Raw genomic sequence first — 25,842 nt, 5'->3', positions numbered from 1 at the left:
TATTCAATACACACACAATGATTATCATGATAGATAATAATATGTAAATTGCATACAACCAAATTTCGATTTGTAGGTATAATACATATTCAGTAAAAAAATAAACACATCTTATTGAAACACTTTATTATAATAAAATATAGTAACAATTTCTTTTGTTTCTTCTAAATATGTAGAGCTGTGTTATTTTTAGTGAATATAAATTATTATCCTTCTAATTTAACTCAGTTTTAGAATAACCTATTTCAAGTTGATACTATTTTAATTACGAAAAAAATTTACAACAAAATCTATCAGTAGAAATAAAGACTGAATATAAAAAAAAAAATCAGAAAACGATTCAAGATGTTGACAAGAAAACACTTAAGGTATTAATAACTCTAATGCTTGATTATATTCCATCACACGTTCATATATACAAGAAAAAAAACATTTTTTTAATAATATTTAAAATGTTTCAACTTCAACAGTCTTAAAATAAAAAAATTACATTTAGTAATTTAAGAATGATTATTACCTAGTTTGTGAATTTTATTATTTAACAGAACTAATAATATATCATATTAATTAATCAATAACATTAAATTAAAACATTTATTAATTTTAGTCGTATGCTGAAAGAACTGGAAAACGAAACTAAGAAGAAAAATATGGAAGCAATTTCAAGATCTAGGGCTAGATCCACACCGGCTTCACGACCAAAACTTAGACAATTCATACCAAATGAAGTAATATATACATACTTAACATAATAATTTATAGCTTTTTAAAAAAAGTTAGCAATTATTAAACTTAAAATTCAAGAGTATACGATTAACAAGTAATTTAATTGTCTATTATAGTTAGCAACACCCATGTATTATGTATAAATATCCAATTTTGAGGGCTCCATTTTTTATCTGTAAACATTTTAGTGACCTAATAGAACATTTTTATCTTGGATTTAATGGTAAATATTTTTAGCATTTCACAAATAATCCAGGAATCATTAATAAAATAAAACAGAAACTCACATAGAACAAAATTAATAAATAATGCAAACATTTTCACCATGAATACCACAAGAGACCGTTCCTTAAGTTATATTTCAGTTTTTACCCCTCAGGAACATGATAGAGAGTTTTCAAAGTTAAAATAACTAAAACTTAAACTACAGGAGACAATTTTTATTTTTCTTCACTAAGTTTGAAATATTTATAAATAAACAACGAAACAATGTATTTTTTATGGATCGATACTTTGAAAATTTGTTTTTAATATGCAGTGCAAAAAGTTAATTAAAAACAAATTAGTTTCAGACAAAATTTGTTTATTGATACCATTGGAATACAACATATTTTTCTATATAGATCAAAAAAAAATATATTAATCACATAAAAAAATATTTGTTCTAGAATTCTCCGACAACAAAACGCTTCAATCGTGTTGGTCAAGGCAACCGATGTACAAGCCGTTATGAAATATATAATTCAACGACGAAACCATTTGGAAAAAGTTACCGGGAGATGGTTACGTCATCTGACAAAAAAACGAATCAGGAATTAACGGATACCAGCGAAAGCAGCACAGAGTCAAATCTAAGTGCTTATAATACTTGTTGTTCGGAAGTTGAAACATTGCAAATAACTGGCTTTCAATGTGTAGATGAAAATGCTACTAAACATGAAGTTACCCTACAGACTACGGTAAGCGAAGATATAACAGAAGCCAGGAATTACAACGTGAACATTAATGATCATGCTAGGGTGATTGAAGAAAAATTCAAATCAACGGAAATGGTAAAAAGAATAGACGAAAAACGTCTTATGTACAATATGCCAACAACTTCTACTTGGAAAACATATCAGGAAGAACAGCTAACATATGAGCCAGAAAATCAACAAGTCCACAAAGAAGTTGTAACCAGATCCAGAAGCTTGTTCAGTTTACAAGATGAACCGGCTGAGATAACATCAAATAAAGCACAAAAATTAGTAAAAGCCACTTCAGAAAACCATTTATTTGAAAATAACATAGAACAAAAACCAAGGGTCGTCCAAACAACACCTACGAAAAAATATAGCAGTGCTATAAATCTAACCCTAGGTACCAATAAATCAAACAATAATATTAAATATAAATCCCAATCTGATTTGTGTGCAAGCGTTGAAGAACCAAAAACACTCGAAAGACCTAAATCGATGGATTTCCTTGTCCCTAAAGAAAATAAATCACACGCAGAAACATTAAAAAAACATTTTTATTACAATCCTCTTAAACAAAAGAAAAAATTGAACGACAACGAGCTGCCGGACCCAGACAAAGTCTTGAGTACCAGACAATTATTCCAAAAAGAACTAAAAATTCCATTGCCACCAAGTATGAACAACCAAAATCCAAAAACAGGACCAAGACCAACACAAGAAATACGAGTGATACCCGAAACGTACAAGCCGAAACTGAAGAAATGCGTGTCCGTCGATATGGGAACAAACATACATAACAGGTGGACGGATAGTGGTAGTATATCGTCTGGTGTCGGCAGCGAAGCGAGCTTCGACACAGAATCATCTGGGACAAATCATAGGGCCGACGGGTACAGTAGCGACGACGAAGATTACTTAACGGACAAAACGACTGTTGAAATCGTCGGTAGACCGGTATCAGCGGAAATATTGAACAAGATAAGGAAATTCGGCACAAGCGTCACTTATTACGGCGGTAAAGTGATATCGAGCAGCAGGGGAGTGGTGTGTAGTCCCATGACTATGACTATTATGGACGAAATCAGACATCAAAAAGAAGAAAACGTCAAACTTCGGTTGGTGAAAAGCAATAGCTGCGGCAGCAGGATTGAACTGATGGAGGAACCGAAAAGATGTGATAAACAAGTGGACGCTATACAAGAAGAAGATGAGGACGAGGAACGTCGAGACGCGTCAAGTCCAAGAACAGTAGATGATAATTCGTCGAAGGTTTCTAATGCGTCTTCCGACGAAATGTCGTGGAAAGCTTTAATAGTCATCAGAAAAAAGATGAGCAATGCGCCAATATTTGATATGGAATTTGAAGAATTCGAAGTACTAGAAGAAAAACATAATTAAATATTCGTCTTATTAAATATGTTTTAACTAATTTAAATAAAATAGGGACGATAAATGTTTTTAATACTTTTTACTTCTATTGATATTTGTATAAGTGAAAGTAAAATAAATGTTTGTTGCCAGTATTAATTAAGTATGGTTTTACTGAACACATAATAGAAACATAATATAAAATGTTTAAATTTTTATAATCACTGCGTATGTCTGAATTTAAAATAATTTTACACAGCACATTATGATAAATGAATGATTAAAATACGTTGTTGTTTTTTATGTGTTATTCTTATCATTTAATATTCCCTTAACATTTTTCTTAAATAGGAAACAAATTTTAATCCGATTAGACAACAACATATTTATTACTATACTACCAAAGTAAGAGAAAATAAATTGTATTATCCATTAACACAAATATATCTACTTTTATAGTTGAAATAGGCGTAATAAATTAATAATTTTAGAATTTACTTATGAATAGATAATTTAGATTTACCAAAAAATAAAGATACCTATTGTATATAAAAAAAAAATAAAGAATACTATATATTGATAAATGGTTTGATAAAAGGACTTTAATTATCAAGGTTGAAATTAATACCACAATTTTAATTTAACAAAAAATAATAATTATATTAATAAAAATCGAAAAGCAAAAAATATTTATCAAATATGTCCTCATGTACTCGTACCTACTTATTTAATAACGGTAATATAACAAAAATATGATTAAACTGGATAGAAATCATTTAAATATAAACTCTTCAAAAACATCACAAGAGCTACCCCAAAAAACCTCGTTTTTCCATATGAAGATGACAGGATTACTGTTCAATTAATATAACATTTTTTTATTTATATAAATAAAAAAAAAACATTTCATTATTGTATTTCATGTTTTTGGTGATAAAATTATCTAATTTAAACGCTATGACACTTTCCTAATAGCACCTATAACTATTAATTATAGAAATTATTAATATTAAATCATTCCAAATAAAGTATTCCAATATTAGACAGATCAAAGCACAGTATAAAGTATTTAGACAATAAATAACCGTAAAATATGAAATAGATCTAATTAAAAATGTTTTTAGAGCTTTTAAACAAATTTGGTTAATAAGAGTAGAAAATTGAAGGTAAAAGGTTTAATTTCAATTTTATTTTTTATATTTAAAAGATATTGAGCTTTAGTTTCTTTAAAATAAACCATTTAAAAATGCTATTAAAATATAATGATTATACATTCATCGAAAGATTTTTGAATTTTTTTTATATTTTTCTCGATTTTTAACTTAAAAAAATGTATTTTTACATATCAAATTTTCAGTTATATCATATGTTATAATTTAATTTTTCTTAATAATATTATACTATCAAAAAGATTTCTTGTTTTCATAACGATAATCTAAAATTCTATGTGATAAAATAAATATTTCGAAATGAATTACAAATTATACATTAACGACAAAGTAAATAAATCTCCATTTTCCAAATTATCATCCGCTTAAAAAGGTCAAAACTACGGTTAATTTCTCCACGTGGTAAAATTTCAACATATCCATATAGTTACACCTATTACTGTGAAGGTAGTATTTGTATACGCAAATACTTTATCGGCACTTTTACTTAATAGCACACTTTGTATTTATGCTTACTAAATTTAACATTATGTTAATGCTTAAACAGATAAAAGGACACATTTAATTTCTATACTTCTATAAATAGCCTTTAAAATCATAAAAGTTACTTGATACTTCAATTCCTAGATTGATTACAGTAATTTCAATAGCACACTTATTTTGATTATTTCAAAATAAGTAATCGATAATATAAAACATTGAAATAAAAAGCCAAAAATATATGTATGATATTTAGATAGGATACTAGGAAAGAATATTGTTCAAAGGTGAGGTAATTTATTTTACATCGATAAAAAAACAGTTTTAAAAAAAAACAACATTATTAAATTGTTAAATAATACATTTATTTTTAAATGAAGCAATATAAACCAAAACATTTCAAATAATTTCATTATAAAATAATATAAGAAAACAACTAAGAAAAGAAGCAGATAATTATGAATTAAAATAAAATCATTTTAGTAATATATAGTATTAGATAAATTCGGCTATACATTGTAACATGTCATATTTATGTAAACTAAAACTTAAATACTAGATACAGGAAAGATTAAAATGTTATTACTTTCAAACGACATTTTATACGTTTTATAACAATACATACAGATAACATATAGATGTTTACGCGAACTTTATCGTTTAACGAGTACCTATATTCATTCATCAGATACCAACATATTATACATATTCTACCCCAACACGTATTAACTCGTATAATTAAAATATGCAATTTATAATTGGTGATATAATACAGTTCAACAGTAACTGTGGGAATCATTATTATTATTAGTATTGACCCACATATTATACGACTACACTCTAACCGGAAACAACAAATGACTGAAAACTAACATGACCCCTCAAAGATATCATAAATTTGGTTGAAAGCTTACTTGGACAAAAATAACATTGTATTGATTTGATTTTTTAAACGCAAACTTTTGCTTTAAAGAATATAATAAAACCCTAATGGAAAGTTACTGTTACGACTCACGGGTCTTATTAATATAAGAATTCACTATGAATAGTTATAAGTACGAACCAAGCATCTAGTATATACATATTTATAAACGAATGCAACGTTAATCTAACTTTGCAATTAAATGCTTTAAAAAGGTTCCGAGAACATAATAGGAAAAGGTAATTTTTACGACTATGGGACATAACTATTCCACTCTTCTCATCAGTTGAATGTAAAAAGGTAATAAAAGTTTTGCGAATAGTTTGCGTTATCTGTATTATTATTCAACAATGTAAATTCATTTCTGGTGATTGTTCGTTTGTTGATGTATTTCCATTTCCAATATCAAATCAACACCAAAAGTTTTATTATTAATTTAATTTCAAATTTTTTAATATATATATATATATTCCAATAATAAAAACCGATCACGCGCAAATTAAATATTTGTATATGGATTACATATAAATACGAATAATATAACAAATCAAGTCCGTACAAAATGAATCCACCAAGTTAAAAAAACAAGCAATATAAAAAACTAAGTTATCAATCGCATGCAATTTACGTCAAGTTGATTAATCAAAGTACCTATGAATACATTTTTAGAAGTGCACTTTAAATTAACTTCGATCGTGAATACTCCAATTTACAATTTAAACACAAATATAAATACGATTTCAATTACTACGAAAATATAGTTTCCTTTTATATTTTCTAACATTTTTAATTTCCTAAACAAAATACTTCGTTTTATTAATCGTTTAACATAATAATACTTAGTTATCATATATATATATATATATTAATATGTGTCTCATATAACTAAATTCAAATAACAAATAAATTCATATTATAGTAGCTTTTTGCACGCACTAAAAATTCAAAAGTTTTTAAATTTAATTTTGTTCATATTGAAAAATATTTAGATCCAATATAGCTCAATAAATTAAGTCAAGTTTTCAAGTAGATAGTGTGTTATATTTCACGATATAAACTTTATTTTTAAAATTACATTTATTTTTCAGATATCTTACTTGCAGAAGTTTAAATGCTTACAATATAACTATTTAAAACAAATTACACGAATAAATAAAAAATTGAAAGTACATTGAAGACAAAGAAAAATAAAAAAACAACGACTAGAGTTAGAACACTAATCCGACTTCATTCAGCATATCAAAAATATTATTTAAGTTTATGTACAACATTATAGCTATATTATTTTAAACTGAAAATAAAAAACCAACCAATTTTAATCGATTCTGAACTTAATTAATTTTTAATTATAAGTCTTAAAACAATCAAAATTAAAAATTCTCTTTAAAAATAAACATACTACATTACAAACTCTATGTATGTTTTACAAATATATTGATTATATTAAATACTTATAAAAAATATTCAGAAAATATCCTAGTACAATTTTTTACTTCCAACTATTATGTGTATTCATTTCATCCTACACTTAAAATACAAATCTTTAAAACTTAGTTTATTTTATAAAAATTAAAAAATTTTAACGATAATTTTAAATCTACATATTTTTTAAATAAGTAGACAGACAATTAGCAAGCTAAACTAGAAGTTTTTATAGCTATTATTTTTAAGACGGTAACAAAATGTCAATTTACTATTTAAAGTAAGTTTAATTTTTTCCGAGAAAATATAATTTATTCGTTTTTGTATATTTCTTTTATTCATAAAATGTATACCTGAATTTATAATGAAAAACTTAAAACGCCAACATCTCAAATATCTAGACAAATAATTTACAACTGTGATAATATAAAAATTTATGAACACTTGAATGATATTGCTAGTTTAATATTAAAATACGTCCATTTTGAAAAAGTTTTTTTAAAATCATCATATTTAACTTGATTTTGTTTAAAATGTATACATATAAATCAAATATTTCAAATGAAATAATAATGTTTAACTTATATAAAAGGTTCAATACCTGAAGATAAGTTAAAACTAGTTTCATATTTCACACACGATTAAATAATCTTAAAAATCTAAAATTAAAAAACTAATACATTCATAAATCAATTTATAATAGACTCAAGAGTTAGACTTTGATATATTTTCAGTATTCCTAACCTAACATTAATATATATACAAAAATTTAAATGCATTGGAAATTAATTTGTTTCAAAACATTATTTATTTGTATAGGAAAATAAAATTTAAATAAATTATTATATTATTATATACCTAATTAGTATAATATATAATTATAATTCGTAATAAAAATATGTAATATTTAGACAGTTAATATATTTTATACAGCGTGAATATTTATAGTGAATGCAGATATTTCATGTCAGAAAATAAAATTATAATGGAGTATTGTAATGATTATTATACGAATTAAAATAATGAATAAACATAACCTAAATCACAGATCATGATTATTGAATTAACTGAATTGTTTGTTTTTATTTAGTTTCAAAAATGAATTTATCGATCATGTTTCAGCTAAATAATTGTAGGCACATTGCAAAGGCTAAATCATTATTGTACAAACATTATGGATGAAATTAATTAAACTAAGACTCAAGCTTTTAAAAAAGTATTTAAGAAAATCATAATTGTTATTTATTTCCTATCAAGGACGGACAAGATTTAATTAGGACCATTTTAAACCGAACCACCTGCATGGATCGAACACTATCATATACAAAGATATTATTTTCATAAACAATAATACTACTTTTTTTTATATTTTAGTTTTTACATGACATTTAGATGTGTAAATCAACACGTACTTTAATACTAAATTGTGTTGTATGGAAATACAGAAAGGATTTTGAAACATAAAATATATGTTTAAAACGTAATAAATATTGTTTTTTTCAGTAACCAGTTTTACCTGATTCATCGTACGAAGATTTAATTATTGTTTGTTTCTGTTCACTACCATCAGCCGTAAACGTAGACATTGAGCTAGACCATCTTTTGGAATGATGACGGCGACATCGCTGAGTTACCTAAAACATTTTCAATTAGTGTTTGGTTAATTTAAGACTAAATATTTATAAGATTTTAATTTTTTGATAATTAATAATAGTTTAATTCTGAGATATAACTAAATTATAAGCATAACATCATGCCTATACATCAAACGAGTAACCTACATGATTATAAATAATTTTAACGTCTACATGAAAAATTAAACGTTATAAATAAAACGAGAAGTTTTAATGAAAAAATTTTATTTTTAATTTTCATATAATTAAACAGTTCTTTTTACAAACGTAATAATATTATACTAATAATTATACACTTAATAATACATAATATCAAATTCATAACTTAATAATTAAATACTTATAAGAATTAGTTATAAGAGAGGTAAAACTAATAATAATTGAATTAAACATTTTTTTGAATTAATTTAATAGTTTTTTTTTTTAATTTAATTTATTTAACAACACACATATCAATATTCAACTTTAGATTTAAAGTATGAATTTATTTATTTTTATCATAATATATTGTTCACTTACCTATAAGTAGTTAATTTAATTTAGTCATTGAAAAATGTTTATTTTATAATTTGATAATTACATTCATTTTACACCACTGATTTTAAATAAAATATTAGTTTTTGTAAAATTTTTATATATTATTAAATTTTAAGCCAAATGTCATCAATTTTTTTAGTTATAATTATAAATTCTAATGTTTATAACAACAATTAATGTTCTGTATACTTCCTTGATAAAAATGTAAAATTGTATTTATGAATCCTCTCAAATAATTTTGAACATTCTTGTATTAACAAATAATAGATAGAATTTGCCAATTAAACCGTAATAAATAATTGATAATTCAATATGATAGTTTTATAAGTATATATTTTTTTCATATTAAAAAAACTATATAAACTATTACAAATTATCATCTAAAATTTAAGCCACACCAAGTACTCTATGTTGATTGGAAAATTAAAGTTATATATAATTTTTATGTAAATTTTGATCAAGTTTGCGTTAAATTATATCAATGTATTTCTGATGAAAATATTTAAAACTGAATTATTAGTTAAACTCCAAAAATATTTCAATTTTCTCAACAACATCATGGCGCAACATAAACTTGATTATTTAACGATAAGTTTTTAACTAAACATCTAAATTGATTTTTTTTTTTTTACTTAGTAAAGATACATGCATTTTAATGTTTTAATTTAATTTGTTTTTAGATAAATCTGTCCTCTAAATATTTGAGTACCTAATAAAAATTACTTTCATCAGTAGATACTTTTTAATTAATTACAATTTTTTTTATTATTTCACTTGAATTTTATTCTAAATTATTATGAAAAACGATTGATTGAAAAGCATTGAATCAAACTAAATATAAATAAACTAATATATCGTAGTTAAAAATATAGGTTTAGTATTAAAAAAATCTCCATAATTTCAAAAAAACAAAATATTACATAAACAAATTTATTTAGTAGGATGATCATGTTTTAGTCGCGTTTAAACTTAATTATGATTTTTTATTTTATAATACAAATATATATAAATGAAATATTTAACAAAATCTACATTTTAACCCAATTAACTGAACATAATGTTCTTTTTTTAAAAAAAAAAAAAATGTTAATAGTTTTGCACAGTTTCTACCTTAATCTGGGCAGACAAACATTTTATTTATATTTAGAATAGTTATTCACACATGGAAAAACGATATTCACTTTTGGCTAGAAAACCAAAACTGTCTATAAAGCTATACACTTAATAATGATATATTATACGTTTACTCAAGCTTACAGAGATCGATGTAGGAATCATCAATCCTAATTATAATAGAAAATATTTTCCATCACAGCTTTAATAACACATTATAACATTGTAAGAAATATATATTTATAAATACTCGTATGTATATTAAAAACGTTAATGCAATATATATGAATTATAAGATCGTAAGTAAGAGTTATTTATGAAAAGGGGGTTTGATATATTTAGGTAATATTTATTTTTATTATTATCTATTTATTTATTAACTAGTACTTTGCCAATGAGAGGGTTTGAACTCTCAAAACCCCATCGTTACCTACTTCACTGATGCATTACATTATATTAAAATTTTAACATTCCACAACATAATGTTTTTGTTGATATATTAGTACATTATATGTATAAATAGCATGACAACAATAATTATTTAGCGTTTATTGATTTATATGAATATGTAGAATCTATTATAAATAAATATTTAAGTATAATTAAAATAATAAAAATAAAATTTGAAAAAAGCACATTGAAATAGTCACAATTTGTAGTTTTTGGAAAATTACCAAAAACTTTAACGTCAAATTAAACGACACCAACATTCTTAAAGACAAAGACTACGATAAATACTAATGAACAATCTAGTTTAGGAAGTCAAGTTATAATTATTATTATTTAAGCAAAGCCCTATACCAGTCATAAAAACGGTAAAATTATAATGAAATTATTTTACAGTATATACTCGTATATATATTCTCCCGATTCACAAATGAAAAATCATTTAAATTTTTATTAATTGATTGGTTATACATTTGTAACATATTTAACAATCCCTTTTACATTTAAATTAATGTTTCAAAAATATTAAAACAAATCAAGAAAATAAACTTTTGAATTTATTGAATAAAAAGGAATATACACAGACGTTATATTTATAATAAACGTATGGGCATTGGAAACTTTTTAATTAATCAGTAAAAATGATACAAACATATTGTAATTTAAGTGTACAAATATACTTCAACTACTTCCAATAAGTTCTCCACGATGTTTACATATGTATTCTCAAAGTTGAAATTCCATTTAAATTCATTTCAATAGGAGTATTGTGGAAAGGGAGTTTAACGGGAAATAACATAAGACATTTTACAAAAAAAATTCAAACGAAATAAGGGTTTTTTTCTAATGAATATGTAATATTATTATAAAAATGCTATATAAATTCACAGTGTAAAATATTAAGGATGAAGGCTAAATTTTAAGACCAACAGTTTTATGTTAAGAATTTAATAGTTTAAACACAGTGTATAGGCGCAATGAGGGGGACGGAATAGAATTTTTAGCACCCTCGAGTTTAAATATAGTAAATATAGCACTCTTTTTTTTTCAAATTTATATAATCTATAGTAATTACAGTGAAATACCATTCAATTTTATTTTCAAAAATGTCAGCACCCCAATATTTGGGCTCTAATTGTGCCCATGACACAGTGGTGAATTTAAAAATCCCTAATTTAATTCACGGTACGTGACAATGAGACCTCTTAAGCTTGTATTGATTAATATTTAATTTCCTTAAAAATAAGTAAATGTATAGAACTTCGATTCAATATTCGCTGTACCTAGTAGTTTAATTTATAACTTTTTTCTATAAATCAATCGATAAATTAATTATATTATTAAAAGTTAAATAACTTTAACTTTAACGTTATTGTCAACAGAAACGGTGAAAATGTACTAAGATGACTGCCGCCGACTGGTTATCGTGTACAAGAGGGGAAACCATGTATAATATAGTAGCTTAGTGGCATGTTCTGTAACTATTTCAGTAATTGTTTTATTGATTAATAAATAAATGGGATCAAAGCTCCACAATAGCTGCAAGGCTTATCACTAAGGACCGGATATATATGCACAAATAATCCTGAAAATATGCTTCTAAAAATGCTGTAATATGCTATAAAATGTGTATTTATTTTTAAATATGTACTTAAATATTCACTTAAAATGTTGTTTAAAATTATGTACAAATATGTGAAATGTATTATAAATATAAAAATAATCATTAATTAATACGGTATTAAAAAAAGTATAAAAAAGCTTTTAAAATATTTTGTCGTCTTTGTCGCCATTTAACATTCTTTATCTTCAATCTATAAAGTAAAAATACTCACATAAATAAAAAGTGAAAACAAAAATTGAATTCATATTTTACCTTATTGCATTGGATGATATGAGTATGTAATCTTATCTTTGGAAATAAACACGGGTCGCAATTTTATCGATATTATATGGCAATGATCGTGAAAATACGACGAAAACGAATATATGTGCTATAAATAATAATTTGTATTATAAAACTATAAATATGCATTGAATATGCATTTAATAGGTAAAAACGTTGAAATATGCAAAATATGCAAAATAAAATTACTTTTATTTTAATAAGAAAAATCTAAATCGGGGACAATGCTCATCAGATTTTAAAAAGCTTATTCCAATACATAAATGCATTTGCATATAAATCTGGTCCCTACTTATCACAAAATAACGTTATTAGAATTAAAACATTTCTGAATTTCTCTACTTTGGAGTAGGTATACAATAGCAAAATTAGTTAAATACAAACAATGTAATTATTTTAGTTTTCAGGAGAAAAAAAATTAATAGTCGTATATTAATAATTAATAATTAATTCAATCAAAAGAACCGTGATAACCATTCGTTCGAAACAATCTTCGTACTAACAAAAATTAAATATTACACATTTTCATACGCAATAACATCAATTGCTCCACGACGCAGTATTTTATAAACCGCTGTGACGCGCACATTTCGTTCGCAATTTCTTAACATTATTGAACGTTCGTGTTCCATGCAAATGTTCGGCTCGCATACATTATACGACCTACGTAACATCAATTAATGTAAACACACGTTGTGATCAAGGGAGATGTAACGAGTTCGTTTTATTGATAATACAGTACAGGATTGCAATTATCGTACATCGATGAAATTGGGAAATATTATTCACATGGAGAACGCAAAGGTATAACAACTAATAAATAATAAACAACCACAACGCATTAAATAATACAAAATATTTATATATATATATATACAGGTACTTTGGCCATATACTTGACCTCGGCGGCTCCGACATGCCACACCAATGATATCACGTATTCCCAACTTAGTCACTGAAAGCCTCAAACCAGTTGTCAGTCATGTGACACGCATGATGTGGATACTGATAATTGTAGCGATTTCATTTTTTTTTTATGTATTTTGACCACTAATGCAAAAGTAATAGGATTTAAAACATTACATTATTATGCATAGTGTATAATATTATAAAATTAAAATAAATCGCATAAAAAACCAATGTGTTTTTTAAGATAAGAAAATAAATGAATTCGTTCACATCGATTCATTTATATTCAATATAAATTGAAAAGCATTATTTCAATTTGAAATTTTTTTAACCTCAAAATGTCAGCATAGTTAGCAAAATTAAAAATGTCTAATGTATATACTATAATCATAACGTTTTTATACTTAACCGTAGAACGAAATAAATCTAAATAAAAAAATAATAATAATAAATAATAAATAAATAAATAAAAATAAATAATAATAGATAATAAATAATCTAGATTTTAACTTTTATATCTTATAACAAATAAATGTTTTTATATAGCAATGTAATGCGTTATGTTGTATATTCAATAATTTTATACTTTTTTTACTCGACAATGTAATGATAATACACCATTAATAAAAAATTTGAATCTGGAATCATCTTAATAATCACAAATTAATTTAAAATATTGAATTAGTGACCTATATAGAGGTTAATCCAACTAGGACAACTCGATAATCCTATATATTATTATTTGTTCGATTTTAGGATTAATCCATATATTTTTTTTTTAGTGAATTTATTGCCCAAAGAAATGCACTTTAAGTCTTAAAGTTCAAAAGGGTTTTAAACGAGACGTATGCCCATTTGAAAACGAAGAGAAGAATAAAGAAGAAATAATATTTAAAAAAAAATTTAAAATGGTCATCAAAACAAAGAATTTATTACTGGAAATTGGATATTTGTCAAGAACAAGAAACTGCATTCTATACACTACTTGGCATCAGAAAAGTTCTTAAAATACATTTATTTAAAAATTATTTTAAATTTAGTAATTCTAACCTATGATGTTAGAAATAAAATTACTAATTTTTCTATTACAATCAACAACAAATTATCTAAAATAATATTGTAAAAAAAAACTGAATACAAATCATGGAATTACTGATTGATTATTAAGATGTGTGATTTTAATATTTATTTAATATATAATACATAAATACATTTTATACAATTAAATCATTGATTCATATTTTTTATACTTTTAAATTATAATTTTAACTAAAACACACATATTTATGATATAAATGTAATGTTTCAATGTAATTTTATAATTTAATTAAAATATTGAGCAAAGTGTGATTTCAATAAAGACTGTAAAACTTTACGTAATTAAATTATTTAAAAATATTCAACAAAAATAAGAACGTTTCGCAGTCGGTAGGATTCGAACCTACGCTCCCAGAGGGAATCTGATTTCTAGTCAGACGCCTTAACCGCTCGGCCACGACTGCTTACATTTAAGAAAAAATAAGTAAATTTATTTAATAATTATTAACACATAGGTTAACGAAAATATTCCACAACTTTGTGAATATGGGTAAGTTCTAACCATCAAACACATAGGTAGTCGAAATATGCTCTCTATCAAAATATGAAGAAACAACAAAAGAGAGAGCTCAACAACGGTAATAATGAGGTATAAGAATGGTTACGTAGCATATAAGTGCGCCTTTAGATTTGTAAATGAACTCTGTATATTTTATTGTTATTATTTTTATTACTCTAAAAAATATTTCTTACCACAATAATTTATATACCTACTAATTTATTTATATATTTATTTTATAGATTATTGTTTATTGTATAATTCATACATGTTTATTTCAGTTTTTAGTAGGTAATTATAATATGATTACCATGTTAAGTATTTCTTATTTAGTTAATATTTTCAACGTTTATGTATGTTTTCACTAAAATACATTTCATATGTCATATGAAATAAAAAAAAAAAAAGATAGATCTCTACACAGACAGAACAACAAACAAACAAACCATGACATCAACGAATTGAATAAATTGGTAATTTAAAATTATATATTCATATTCATTATTTGGATTTTAATCGATTAAAAATAATATTTTAATATTAAAATAATATCTAGTTGTTTTAGTCGTAATTTGATATTACATTACGAGTACACCCATTTAAAAAAAAAACTCTAGTTAAATGATCCAAAACTTGACAACTTTAAAATCATTATTCTTTATTATTAATCGGTAAAAATTTTGTGAATTGATTAGTAAAAAAAAATAAATAAATACATTTAGTTTAATCTCTTTTGAAGAAAATGCATATTATCTGTTTGTAGTCATTGTTTATCTAGGTATTATATTATTAACGATAAGGCAATGCATAAACGATAAGAGAAATATTTAATTATTTCTGTGTTTGTATTTAATTGAATGTAAATTCCGACATAGTTAATTGAGTAATTATTAACTTCATACAATATTATTATATTTTGCAAGATATTATTAAGTATTAATAATGTTCTAGAATGGAGTTACAAGTGTTATTTATTGTTAATATTTAAAGAAGCAGTCGTGGCCGAGCGGTTAAGGCGTCTGACTAGAAATCAGATTCCCTCTGGGAGCGTAGGTTCGAATCCTACCGACTGCGTACATTTACTTACATTTTATATTATATTTATATTTATAATAATATAAAATTATTTAATAGAAATATTTAAAAATCATAATCGTGTTTTTATGATTCCAATGAAATTGATATACCAAACCCAAAATGATGATTGGAGTACCAATTTTTTTTTTTATATAAATATTAAAAAAAATACATTAAAATGCCAAAATAATCAATAACCCATTTCAATTTATGGTAAATATGAATATTAATAATTCATTTCCATCATTGGATAAAGAAAATTTAAATGAAACTCCATATTGAAATAAGAAGAAAATTAAATTGAAGCTTAAAATTAGGAGAATAAATATTGTATATAACATTAATATACCTATTTATTTTTCCTTATAATTCTTATGATTTATGTATGAACACAATAGTTGAATAAAAGCATGCATACAATACAAAAAAAATGTATTGTTTTATGCACATTGTTAATAACCGTTAGATTAAAATGTATTATTCGAATCCTTAGGTAACCAATACATACATAGTGTAAATTTTCATATTAATACATTACTACACCTATATTCGATTATTTTTAAATTAAATATAATGAAATACTTTTCTCACTGTTTCTAGGGTGAATCGATCAGATTTTATTATTTACAAAACATTGAGTAGTTATTGAAACGACCGCTTGGAATTTTAGTTTTATCTAATCTATATTCGTAATAGTTAAAATGTATTTTTTAAAAATAAATAAAAACATGGAGCTAAAAATGTATGTTGTTTAGCGTGTGTTATATACATGGTGAAAGGGACGAGTAAAAGAGGTGTAAATTCCAATAATTTGTAATATAATACATATTTAAAACTCTCCTAAAGAAAATAAATTCAAAATATATACTACTGTCTATTATAAAAGGTACACATTTTAAAAACCATCACTAATTGAGAAATTAATATTATGATAATTTTGAATTTGAATGAATTTCGAAAAATACATTTAAAAAAATGAATTATGCTATGTTAATAATACATTTATATTTTTATATTCATGTACATATTAGAAATGTTTTAACGTTTTTATACTTTTATTATAATTTTTCAAAATATGAACAAAAAAAAAAATGAAAAATGAACAGGAAAATAATATTTTAACACAATAGGTATTAATAAATGTAATTCAAAATGTAAGTGAATATATTATCAAAGGCAAACAAATAAACATCATTAAGTCATACATGTTTTTTTTTATAACCATATAACCTATTATTAATTAATAATGACGAACTAAATGAGACGTTTTTTGATAATTTTATTTCAATTGTTAACCATTCAATTTTCGTTTCTCAGCTGACTTGGTTTAATTGATGGGTCATTTATTTTATTTATTTGCAGAAATACAATACACCGATGGAAGGTCAGGGGTTGTATGTTGGTACATTGTTCATATGAAGGAATGAAACCAACGCCCAAACATGGTCTTAACATTGATCCGATAGCGCGCGAGCGCGACCCCCTGAACCTCTCCCGGTCGACACAAAGTGCATTGTGCGTGCCGATCGAGTTGTGTGTTCCGCATGCCGGTCATAGGGATTGGCTAAGGTAGGAAGTGAGGTGAAAATTCCGTAAATTTATACAACTTTGACGACAGGAAGAATTTTGGGTAGGTAAAAAGTGTGGTTTTCTTTAAGTTTAAACAACGATAAAATAATATATTCATCTGTTCTTACACGTATACTACGACAACTAAAAATATAAAATAAATGCAATGTCTTAGATTTCTGTGGTGTATATAAATTTTAAATTCCATAAATTGTTTTTATGTTTGTAATAAAATAATTTCACTTCATATCATCTAATCTTTAGTTACATAATCTAATCTTTAGGATACTCCATACAATTATCTAGCTACTCACTTGTTGACAACCCTTAGCAGACATTTTTTATACTAATTCTACTTTTACATTAGAACCAAGTTAAAAATAAAAACTAATGTATTATTTTATCATAATTATGTTTATACTATCGTGGTTATTTTTTTCAATTTACTCTTCCAATACGCCTTCAAAATAACATTAATTTAAAAAAAAATAATTTTCATCATACGTTATTCAACTTGTTCTACTACAAAAATACATGTCAACTCTATAATTTGTTGACGTCAAATAATATCTGACGTTATTCTCCACTCTTCCATTTAAGTCTCCAACGCCATTACATCGTCTACTATATGCTATACGAAAGTAGAGGTTCCATAAATGTCCCAATGGGAATTCATTTTTTATTAAATTTTACTTCGTAATAATTATTCATGATGAATATACGCAATATATTTCTTTCTATATAATAAAGATCTTGAAAACCCAAAAATTGACATCAAGAAAATTAAATAAGAAACAAAATTTAGGAATTATGGTATACAGGAGTATATATTATTTTAAATACTTAAGTACAATTCTAAAATAATTAAAATTTACAGTTAACTCAAGTATAACAAAATTATTAAACTTCAAATTAATACGTCACAAAAAATATTTTTACTGTACATAGGATAATTATTCATTTATCAAAATAGTAATAAAAACTACATAACATAGCATTTCAACGAATATAAATGTAATATTAATTAAAATACATAGAAAATAATATTCTGTATAATTAATTAATATTAAAAATATCAAAATTATTAATTTAATTAAGGATACATACCCTGTTGATGCAAAACATAAACATAAAATAAAATGACAAAGAATTTGGAACACACAAAATTCTAAATTAAATGAGATTAAAAGAGACATCTTCTGTTGGTTAAACCCAAATCTCAACCGGAAAGAGGAGACTATGCTTAACAGACTTCGCATTGGGCATACCAGATTCACCTGGTTTCCTGATAGCCAGAGAAAAGCCCCCTGTTTGTCAAACCTGTGGAACTTCGTTAACTGTCAAACACTTAATAGCCGACTGATTAAAGTACAACCAAGAAGGAACTCATCATAAAATATACAATCTGGACACTGCACTTGGACCCAATCATGGGAAAACCCGAAATATTATTAATTTGGCAAAAACAAGCAAAATTGTTAAACCTCAAATAAAAAAAAAAATATATGTAACCTAATTATATAACTTATTTTTGTGTTTAGTCACATAAACTCATATCCTGTTTGTAACTTATGGCCTTTGTTGTCGATGTTATTTTTTTGAGATCAATAAAAAAAAAAAAAAACATCAAATAAATACCTAAATCTTTTAAAAGATAATTTGATGAAATAAAAATAATAAAAATTAAATCAATAAAATATTGACTCATAAAAGTTAATGAAGGCAATAATACAATATAATATAAATCATATTATATCATGAAATCGGAAAACACTTCTAAGTGATGAATAAAAGGTTATTATCTTTAAAATACAGTACCTACTTTTTAACTTTTTAAAGCAACAATAAAAAATTTAAAAATTGTGTCATGTATTCTAAATATTTATATTTAAAAGATAATCGAAAAATATCTCTCTAAAGTTTACCCAAAAAGGACATACGAAACTTTTGATGCAAATCAACAATCAGAAAATGTAATAAAATTACAAAAAAAAACCATTAATATTAAAAAATACATTTTTCACTTACCTTATAATATAAAATAAGTTTTATACGTAAATATAATTATAAAGAGTTAAATTGAAAAAATAGTAAATTAAGAACATTAAAATTGGATTGTATCAATTAATATTATTTTTTATAAAAAAAACATTTATAAATATGTTTTATCCTATACATAGAAGAAACCATTAATTTAACGCTTAAAAATTATTTTCGTTATTATATAAGTTATCATATCAAATAAATTAAATAATATAAGATGAAAAATCAATTTGACTAAGATATTTAAAAATTAAATACCATTTTATACAAAAACATTATCCAAAGAAAAAGCCTTTTTTTTTATATATACACATACATATTTTAAAAGCATGAGATTAAACAGTATACTAACAAGAATAAATATAAAACCATTACAACATAGTACAAAGCAAAAGTTTGAATAGTAACCTTTTAGTTGAAAAACTTTTATAGGTAACTATGATACTTTAATCTTTACTGAAAGTACATAAAACAAAAAAAATGTAATAATATGAACTTTATTTCATTCATATTTAGATATTTAATTGAATACAGCTTAAATCAAATAGTTAAATAAAATTGCTAAAAGCGTATTTACATTTATTTATTTATTTATGGTATGGCCATAAAAATGATAAAAACTAAATACTGATTTAAATTAAATTAATAAATTTATATTTATATTTTGGTTATCTTCATGAAATTTGAATCCAGAAATATAGCACTTTGTATAATGGCTTAGGATTAGGATAGTCACATAATATATAATTACTCGTTTAATCAATAGAACACTCGTTTTATGAATATATTTGGACAATTTATTAATTTAAATATACCTTAACAAAAGCTTACTTAAAAATTACTTTTACTTTTGATTAAAAATGATTTAAGATTCATTTCTAAGGATAAAATTAATAACAATTTTTTTAAAATTTAAATAATTGATGCAATACTCCGATAAATTATGAATTATGATGATCTATTATGATTAAAAATCATAAAACCATAATAGTAGAAAACCTAATATATAACTATAATAAAATATACATAGATATAACTATGAATATTGAAATTTGAGAACATAATGAAACGTATATGACCTCACAATTATAAACTATTATAGGCTAATGAACTTTTTATTTGAGGCTTTTATGTAATGAAAAAAATAAATGTATTCATATGTTTTCAAAGTAATCGTTAAACTATAACTACCAATTAGAATCATTTTAGAATATTATAATACACAAAGCTCTAACACCGCGCCCATTTCAAAGATTTATATTATATAACTTACAATATAATATATTCCACACTTTCTTTACAATTAATCGTGTTTATTTATATCAAATAAGTATAGTTACTTATTTGAAATTAAGAAGTAAAAATATTAATGAGAAGAAATTTAAAACGGAAATAAATCTGCTTTATACAGTTTAAACAAAAAATGTTGCACTATAATAACAAATCTCGAGGAATGAAAAAATAATGACATTTAGAAAATAAAATAAAGCAGATTATTACCATAACATTTTAAATGAATTTTTTTAATACATGAGTAATGTATAGTGTATATATAATCAAATAAAATGTTTATAGTATTAAATATTTTAAAATCGAGTAAAATTTTATTCAACCATAATTTGTTTACTGCTACTAATTTACATGTTTTTGTTGCAGAAAAAGTAAGATTTATAAGATAAACAATACGAGTTTAATAATATTTACGTTTAAAGATCGTCTCTATCTACTACTGTACTATTATTCGTTATTATAGTGTTATATAACGACAATACTATGTACTTTATTTGAACATTTTAACTGAACTGATAAAACTTCAATGCTAAAAGACTCAGACAGAATCGATAATGAATATTGTCGGATGTGTATCATAATAAATTATAAATATGAATCACATTTACTATCTATCACAACAAAAACCAAATAATTTGATTAATTAAATAATTTAATAGGTAACCAGTTCACTGAACTAAATATGCAATGTTAATTTTGAATATGAAATCAGTAATGTAAATTATTTTTTTCTATAAATTAAGATATAATCTACACATATTTAAAAAATTATTATATAAAGGAATAAATATAAGAACTTAAGAGGTACTACTATAATTTAACCAAATAAAAAATAAAAAATATATTTTCAAATCGCATCAAGCATTCATAATAAAACATTTCAATTTGTTCTATACAATAAAAATGTACATTTTCGTCTGAAATCTGAATTTGTGATCAGAACTAATAATTACATAAATTAGAAATATAATAATGAAAGTTTTATATTTACAATTTACAACCTTTAATATTGCAGAAATAAGTATCATTAATAAATCATGTAATAAGATTTAAATTGTATTATACGTAATCAATGCCGGATTACCTATTAGGCGGAGTAGGCGCCCGCCTTATGGCCTTACTCGTTTAAGAGGCCCTATGAAAATGGAAAACTATATTTTTTTTTATTTAATAATACATGTATTTTATTTACGAATTTACGGCACAAAAGTCATTGTGAAATATAATTTATATATTAAGTTGTAGGTGTTATAGGCAGTAATAATAATACAATTATTTTGAAAAAAATAGAAATAATATAATAATTTATTGATTTTTCTTGCAAATAAAAAATTCAATAAACACGATTTTGTTTATAAATAATAGTTGGTTATTATTAAAGCTGTTTATTTTAATTATTGGTTAGTAATGTTTAAGATGTATGTAAAAAATTATTTTGTAGGGCCCAACATTTTAATTGCCTAGGGGCCCACAAATGTTTAATCCGGCACTGTACCTACTAACTTTTTTACTGTAAGAGCATTCTACTTATGAATTTTATAGTAAAATGAATGTTAATAATCAACAGTAAAATAATAAAAAATTAAGGAAAAATTAAAAATTATTAAATGCTTAATACTCGTAAATTAATATATAAATAAATAAATAAATGAAAATACAAATATAATGATACTTCAGGCTAAGCTTTTGTTTATTTATTTCTATATATAAACTATTTCTTTACTTATTTATTAGAAAGTAATCAGTAATTTCTTCATCAGTCACACATACATAATATAATATTAATATAACCTATAATGTAGCGTCCATAGTGAACAAGATGAGAGAAAATAGATTTAAATGGTTGAGCATGTGATGAGGCGAGAGGGAACAAAAGCAATAAGCGTGGTTATGAAAATTAATGTTGAAGGGAAAAAAAGAAGAGATTATATAACTTATTTTATCATTTATATCGACCTGAAATCAGACCTACAATTAATGGAATCGATAACATCAAATTGGATGGATCAATAAAACTTGAAGGTTTTTTGTGCAATTATTATTATTAGTTATCTATTTGATTACTGATTTGTTGGTTCAATAAGTAGCTATTGACCCTTTGTGCAACCGGTAATTAGTGTGTGTATACATTATATTTTAACTTGAACCAAAAATGTAATTTTAAAATCAATTTTAAACACAGTTAAATTTACCAAAAAACAATCATAACATTTTAAAAATCCGGCATTTATATGTATTTTTCAATCCAAACTTTCCGAAAACTATTAAGAATTCATAATTAAATTATTTAAAGTTCAACTTGCGTGCATATCCATTATAGTAATATTTTAAAACATGCAGTTGTAAACAACTTCTTTCAAAAAAATCATACATCATTGTAAAATCAATATTCCTCGATTCACTTAGAATCTAAAATCAAATTTTTTCTACAATATATATATATTTGTGTATAGGTACATCAACGGCAAAATATTTAGAGAGCATTTTACTTTATTTGAAACAAAGTATTTTATTTGCATTATAAAAATCTTACAAAATACAGGTATACAGTAAAATTAAAAAATTATAATCTTACGACTGAATATAAGCGTATTCAATAATTGCAAATGATTAGTACCTATAGTAATAGCATACGTTTTTTGTTATTAAACAATAAATCATATGTGTCAAGACTAATTGTGTATGGTCTAAAAAAATTACTATAAATCACAACGCATGAAAATACATTACAAATTTTTTGATATTGAATTATACCTATGGAAACTGAAGAATAAATAAATAACACATTCAACTAGGAGTTAATAAACACTTTTGAAATTTATTGTTATTATTTATTATGTTATCATGAACGAATTAAACTGAATCATGAAGAAAATTTTTGAATGTCAAATGTAAAACTAGTTAAAACAATAAATATAAGGAATACATGCATTTTTCACGCAAACAAAACATATTAATATATTATATACGTATTTCTTTTATAATTAGAATTTTGTTAAAAGACCTAAATAATTATGTTTTCTTTTGTTTAGTAGAATACAGTAAATTACTATTACATTAAACAAAAATGTAACTACCAGATAGATAGACAATTTAAAGCAACCTTCGTTAAAGAAGATTCATTCATCAACATTAAGTTACATTCACAACAATATCAATAAAAAAGATGGAGGGCAAACTTACAAATACACAATCTAACTGTTTTTCTTTTATTAAAAGAAACTTCCGAATTCTTTATTCCATTATATCTGAAGTTAGTATAATAACAATAGTAGTACTTAGGCTCAGAACTATGATAGAACATTACATTACAAAATTAGAGGAAATCTAAAAAAATCTACATCTAGACAGTACTTTACCGAGCTATAATTTATTGACAATATTTTACAATATATGTAACACAACGCACCAGCACTATACTAAATAAAGAAAAATGTGCGAATTTCAGAAAGTTTATTCAAGAGTCTTATCCGAAACATGCGGTTAACAACTCATGTAAAAAAAAACCAACAATTATACAGAAATATTAATTTTGTCCAGCAATATGTTTAAATAACTACGTACATGACATCAATAATACAATGTAACAGAACCAAATCAAGAAGGAAAACAATAATACTATGGTTCCGAAGTTTTTACCCGTGACAAAGGAAATGTTCATTTTAGAGTGCATAGTGCAGGACAGAACAACCCAGTTTTGACGCGAACGTGTGAAGTATTAACAAATACTCAAATACTCAATACACACGGACAGAATAAAATATTATGTAGATGCATCATAGAATACGTAAATGTTGTAGGTGAATATAATATTCGTAAATAATATGCATATGTTTATCAGATTTTTCGGAAGGCATAGAAGTGAACTAGATCCACTATCTCAAGTTAAAATTATATTAAAAAATCGTAAGATATACATGTGTATTTATTTAACAATCATTGTGAATGAAAAAACGCCGTTAAAAATGTCATTTTACAGCCTTTGGTAATGCTCTAAAACGCGAACTATTGTACGAGCGTGCGTACACGTATACACACGATCAGGGCCGTTGCCATGGAGGGGAGGCAAAGGAACCATTTTGCCCTAGGACCCAGTTTAAGAAAATTAAAATAGAGCTCCCTTAAAATCGTGATTGATTAGAAATACTCGACGTTACCCATTACAGATTATTGATATTAATATATTATTTCTATTTCCATTTTTCTTTATTTAATTTTAATAAATGTAATTAAATGAAATTGATAAATATTTATATGTAAGCGCTATTGTACAATCTACATTTTTAGTTATTTTAGTTTATAAATAGTTATAACTTTAATTTATTACGGTTGTTGCCGGAGTGTAAAGAATAACATAATTTTATCCAAATTTATGTAGAAATTCGCTATCGACCCGACAACTTTTAAGATGTTAATTTCTAAGGCTGTTTATAAATTATCTAAGAACACATAAAATCGCTATTAAATGTAGTAACTGGTAATGCATTGTTAAGAAGTTATTAAAAATGTAATTCGGTGTATCGATGCACTTAAATAACCTTAATTGGATAGGCAAACTATATTTACCAACATTTTGCAAAATTGGTGTGTTTTTTTTATCATACTCGTGATAATTAAGGAGCCCCCAAATGAATTTGTTCCCGGTCTTAAAAATCCTTAAGACGGCTCTGCAAA

At 24.3% G+C, this 25,842-nt stretch overlaps 2 protein-coding genes, 1 long non-coding RNA gene and 2 other non-coding genes across 7 annotated transcripts in view; 3 read left to right on the top strand and 2 right to left on the bottom strand.

Moving 5' to 3' along the window:
* LOC112690573 overlaps positions 1 to 3,303 on the top strand; it is a 36,730-nt gene extending 33,427 nt beyond the window's left edge. For both annotated transcript variants that reach the window (XM_025564606.1, XM_025564608.1), the window contains 2 exons: positions 608 to 728; positions 1,395 to 3,303. In XM_025564606.1, coding sequence (XP_025420391.1) covers positions 608 to 728; positions 1,395 to 3,083 — 1,810 coding nt within the window. In that variant the 3' untranslated portion in view covers positions 3,084 to 3,303. The remainder of the gene's footprint in view (positions 1 to 607; positions 729 to 1,394) is intronic.
* The window catches only part of LOC112690574 (calcium uniporter protein, mitochondrial), an 80,906-nt gene that overhangs the window by 54,053 nt on the left and 1,011 nt on the right, over positions 1 to 25,842 (bottom strand). The window contains exon 2 of one of the 2 annotated variants that reach the window (XM_025564609.1): positions 8,563 to 8,680. The exons of the other annotated variant lie outside the window; for it this stretch is intronic. Within the exon in view, the coding sequence (XP_025420394.1) occupies positions 8,563 to 8,680 (118 nt within the window). The remainder of the gene's footprint in view (positions 1 to 8,562; positions 8,681 to 25,842) is intronic. 2 annotated transcript variants of the gene reach the window in all.
* LOC112690576 lies at positions 13,261 to 14,617 on the top strand. The gene is made up of 3 exons (XR_003149230.1): positions 13,261 to 13,487; positions 13,563 to 13,697; positions 14,375 to 14,617. It is a non-coding gene; the product is annotated as an uncharacterized LOC112690576 (long non-coding RNA).
* Positions 15,013 to 15,094, bottom strand: Trnas-aga. Its single transcript has one exon. It is a non-coding gene; the product is annotated as a tRNA-Ser (tRNA).
* Trnas-aga lies at positions 16,182 to 16,263 on the top strand. The gene has a single exon. It is a non-coding gene; the product is annotated as a tRNA-Ser (tRNA).

Source organism: Sipha flava, unplaced genomic scaffold (genome assembly GCF_003268045.1).
Source record: "Sipha flava isolate LNK unplaced genomic scaffold, YSA_version1 50_pilon_pilon, whole genome shotgun sequence".
Lineage (NCBI taxonomy): Eukaryota > Metazoa > Arthropoda > Insecta > Hemiptera > Aphididae > Sipha > Sipha flava.
Note: the sequence above shows the minus strand (reverse complement) of the source record. Positions and strands in the feature narration are given on the sequence as shown.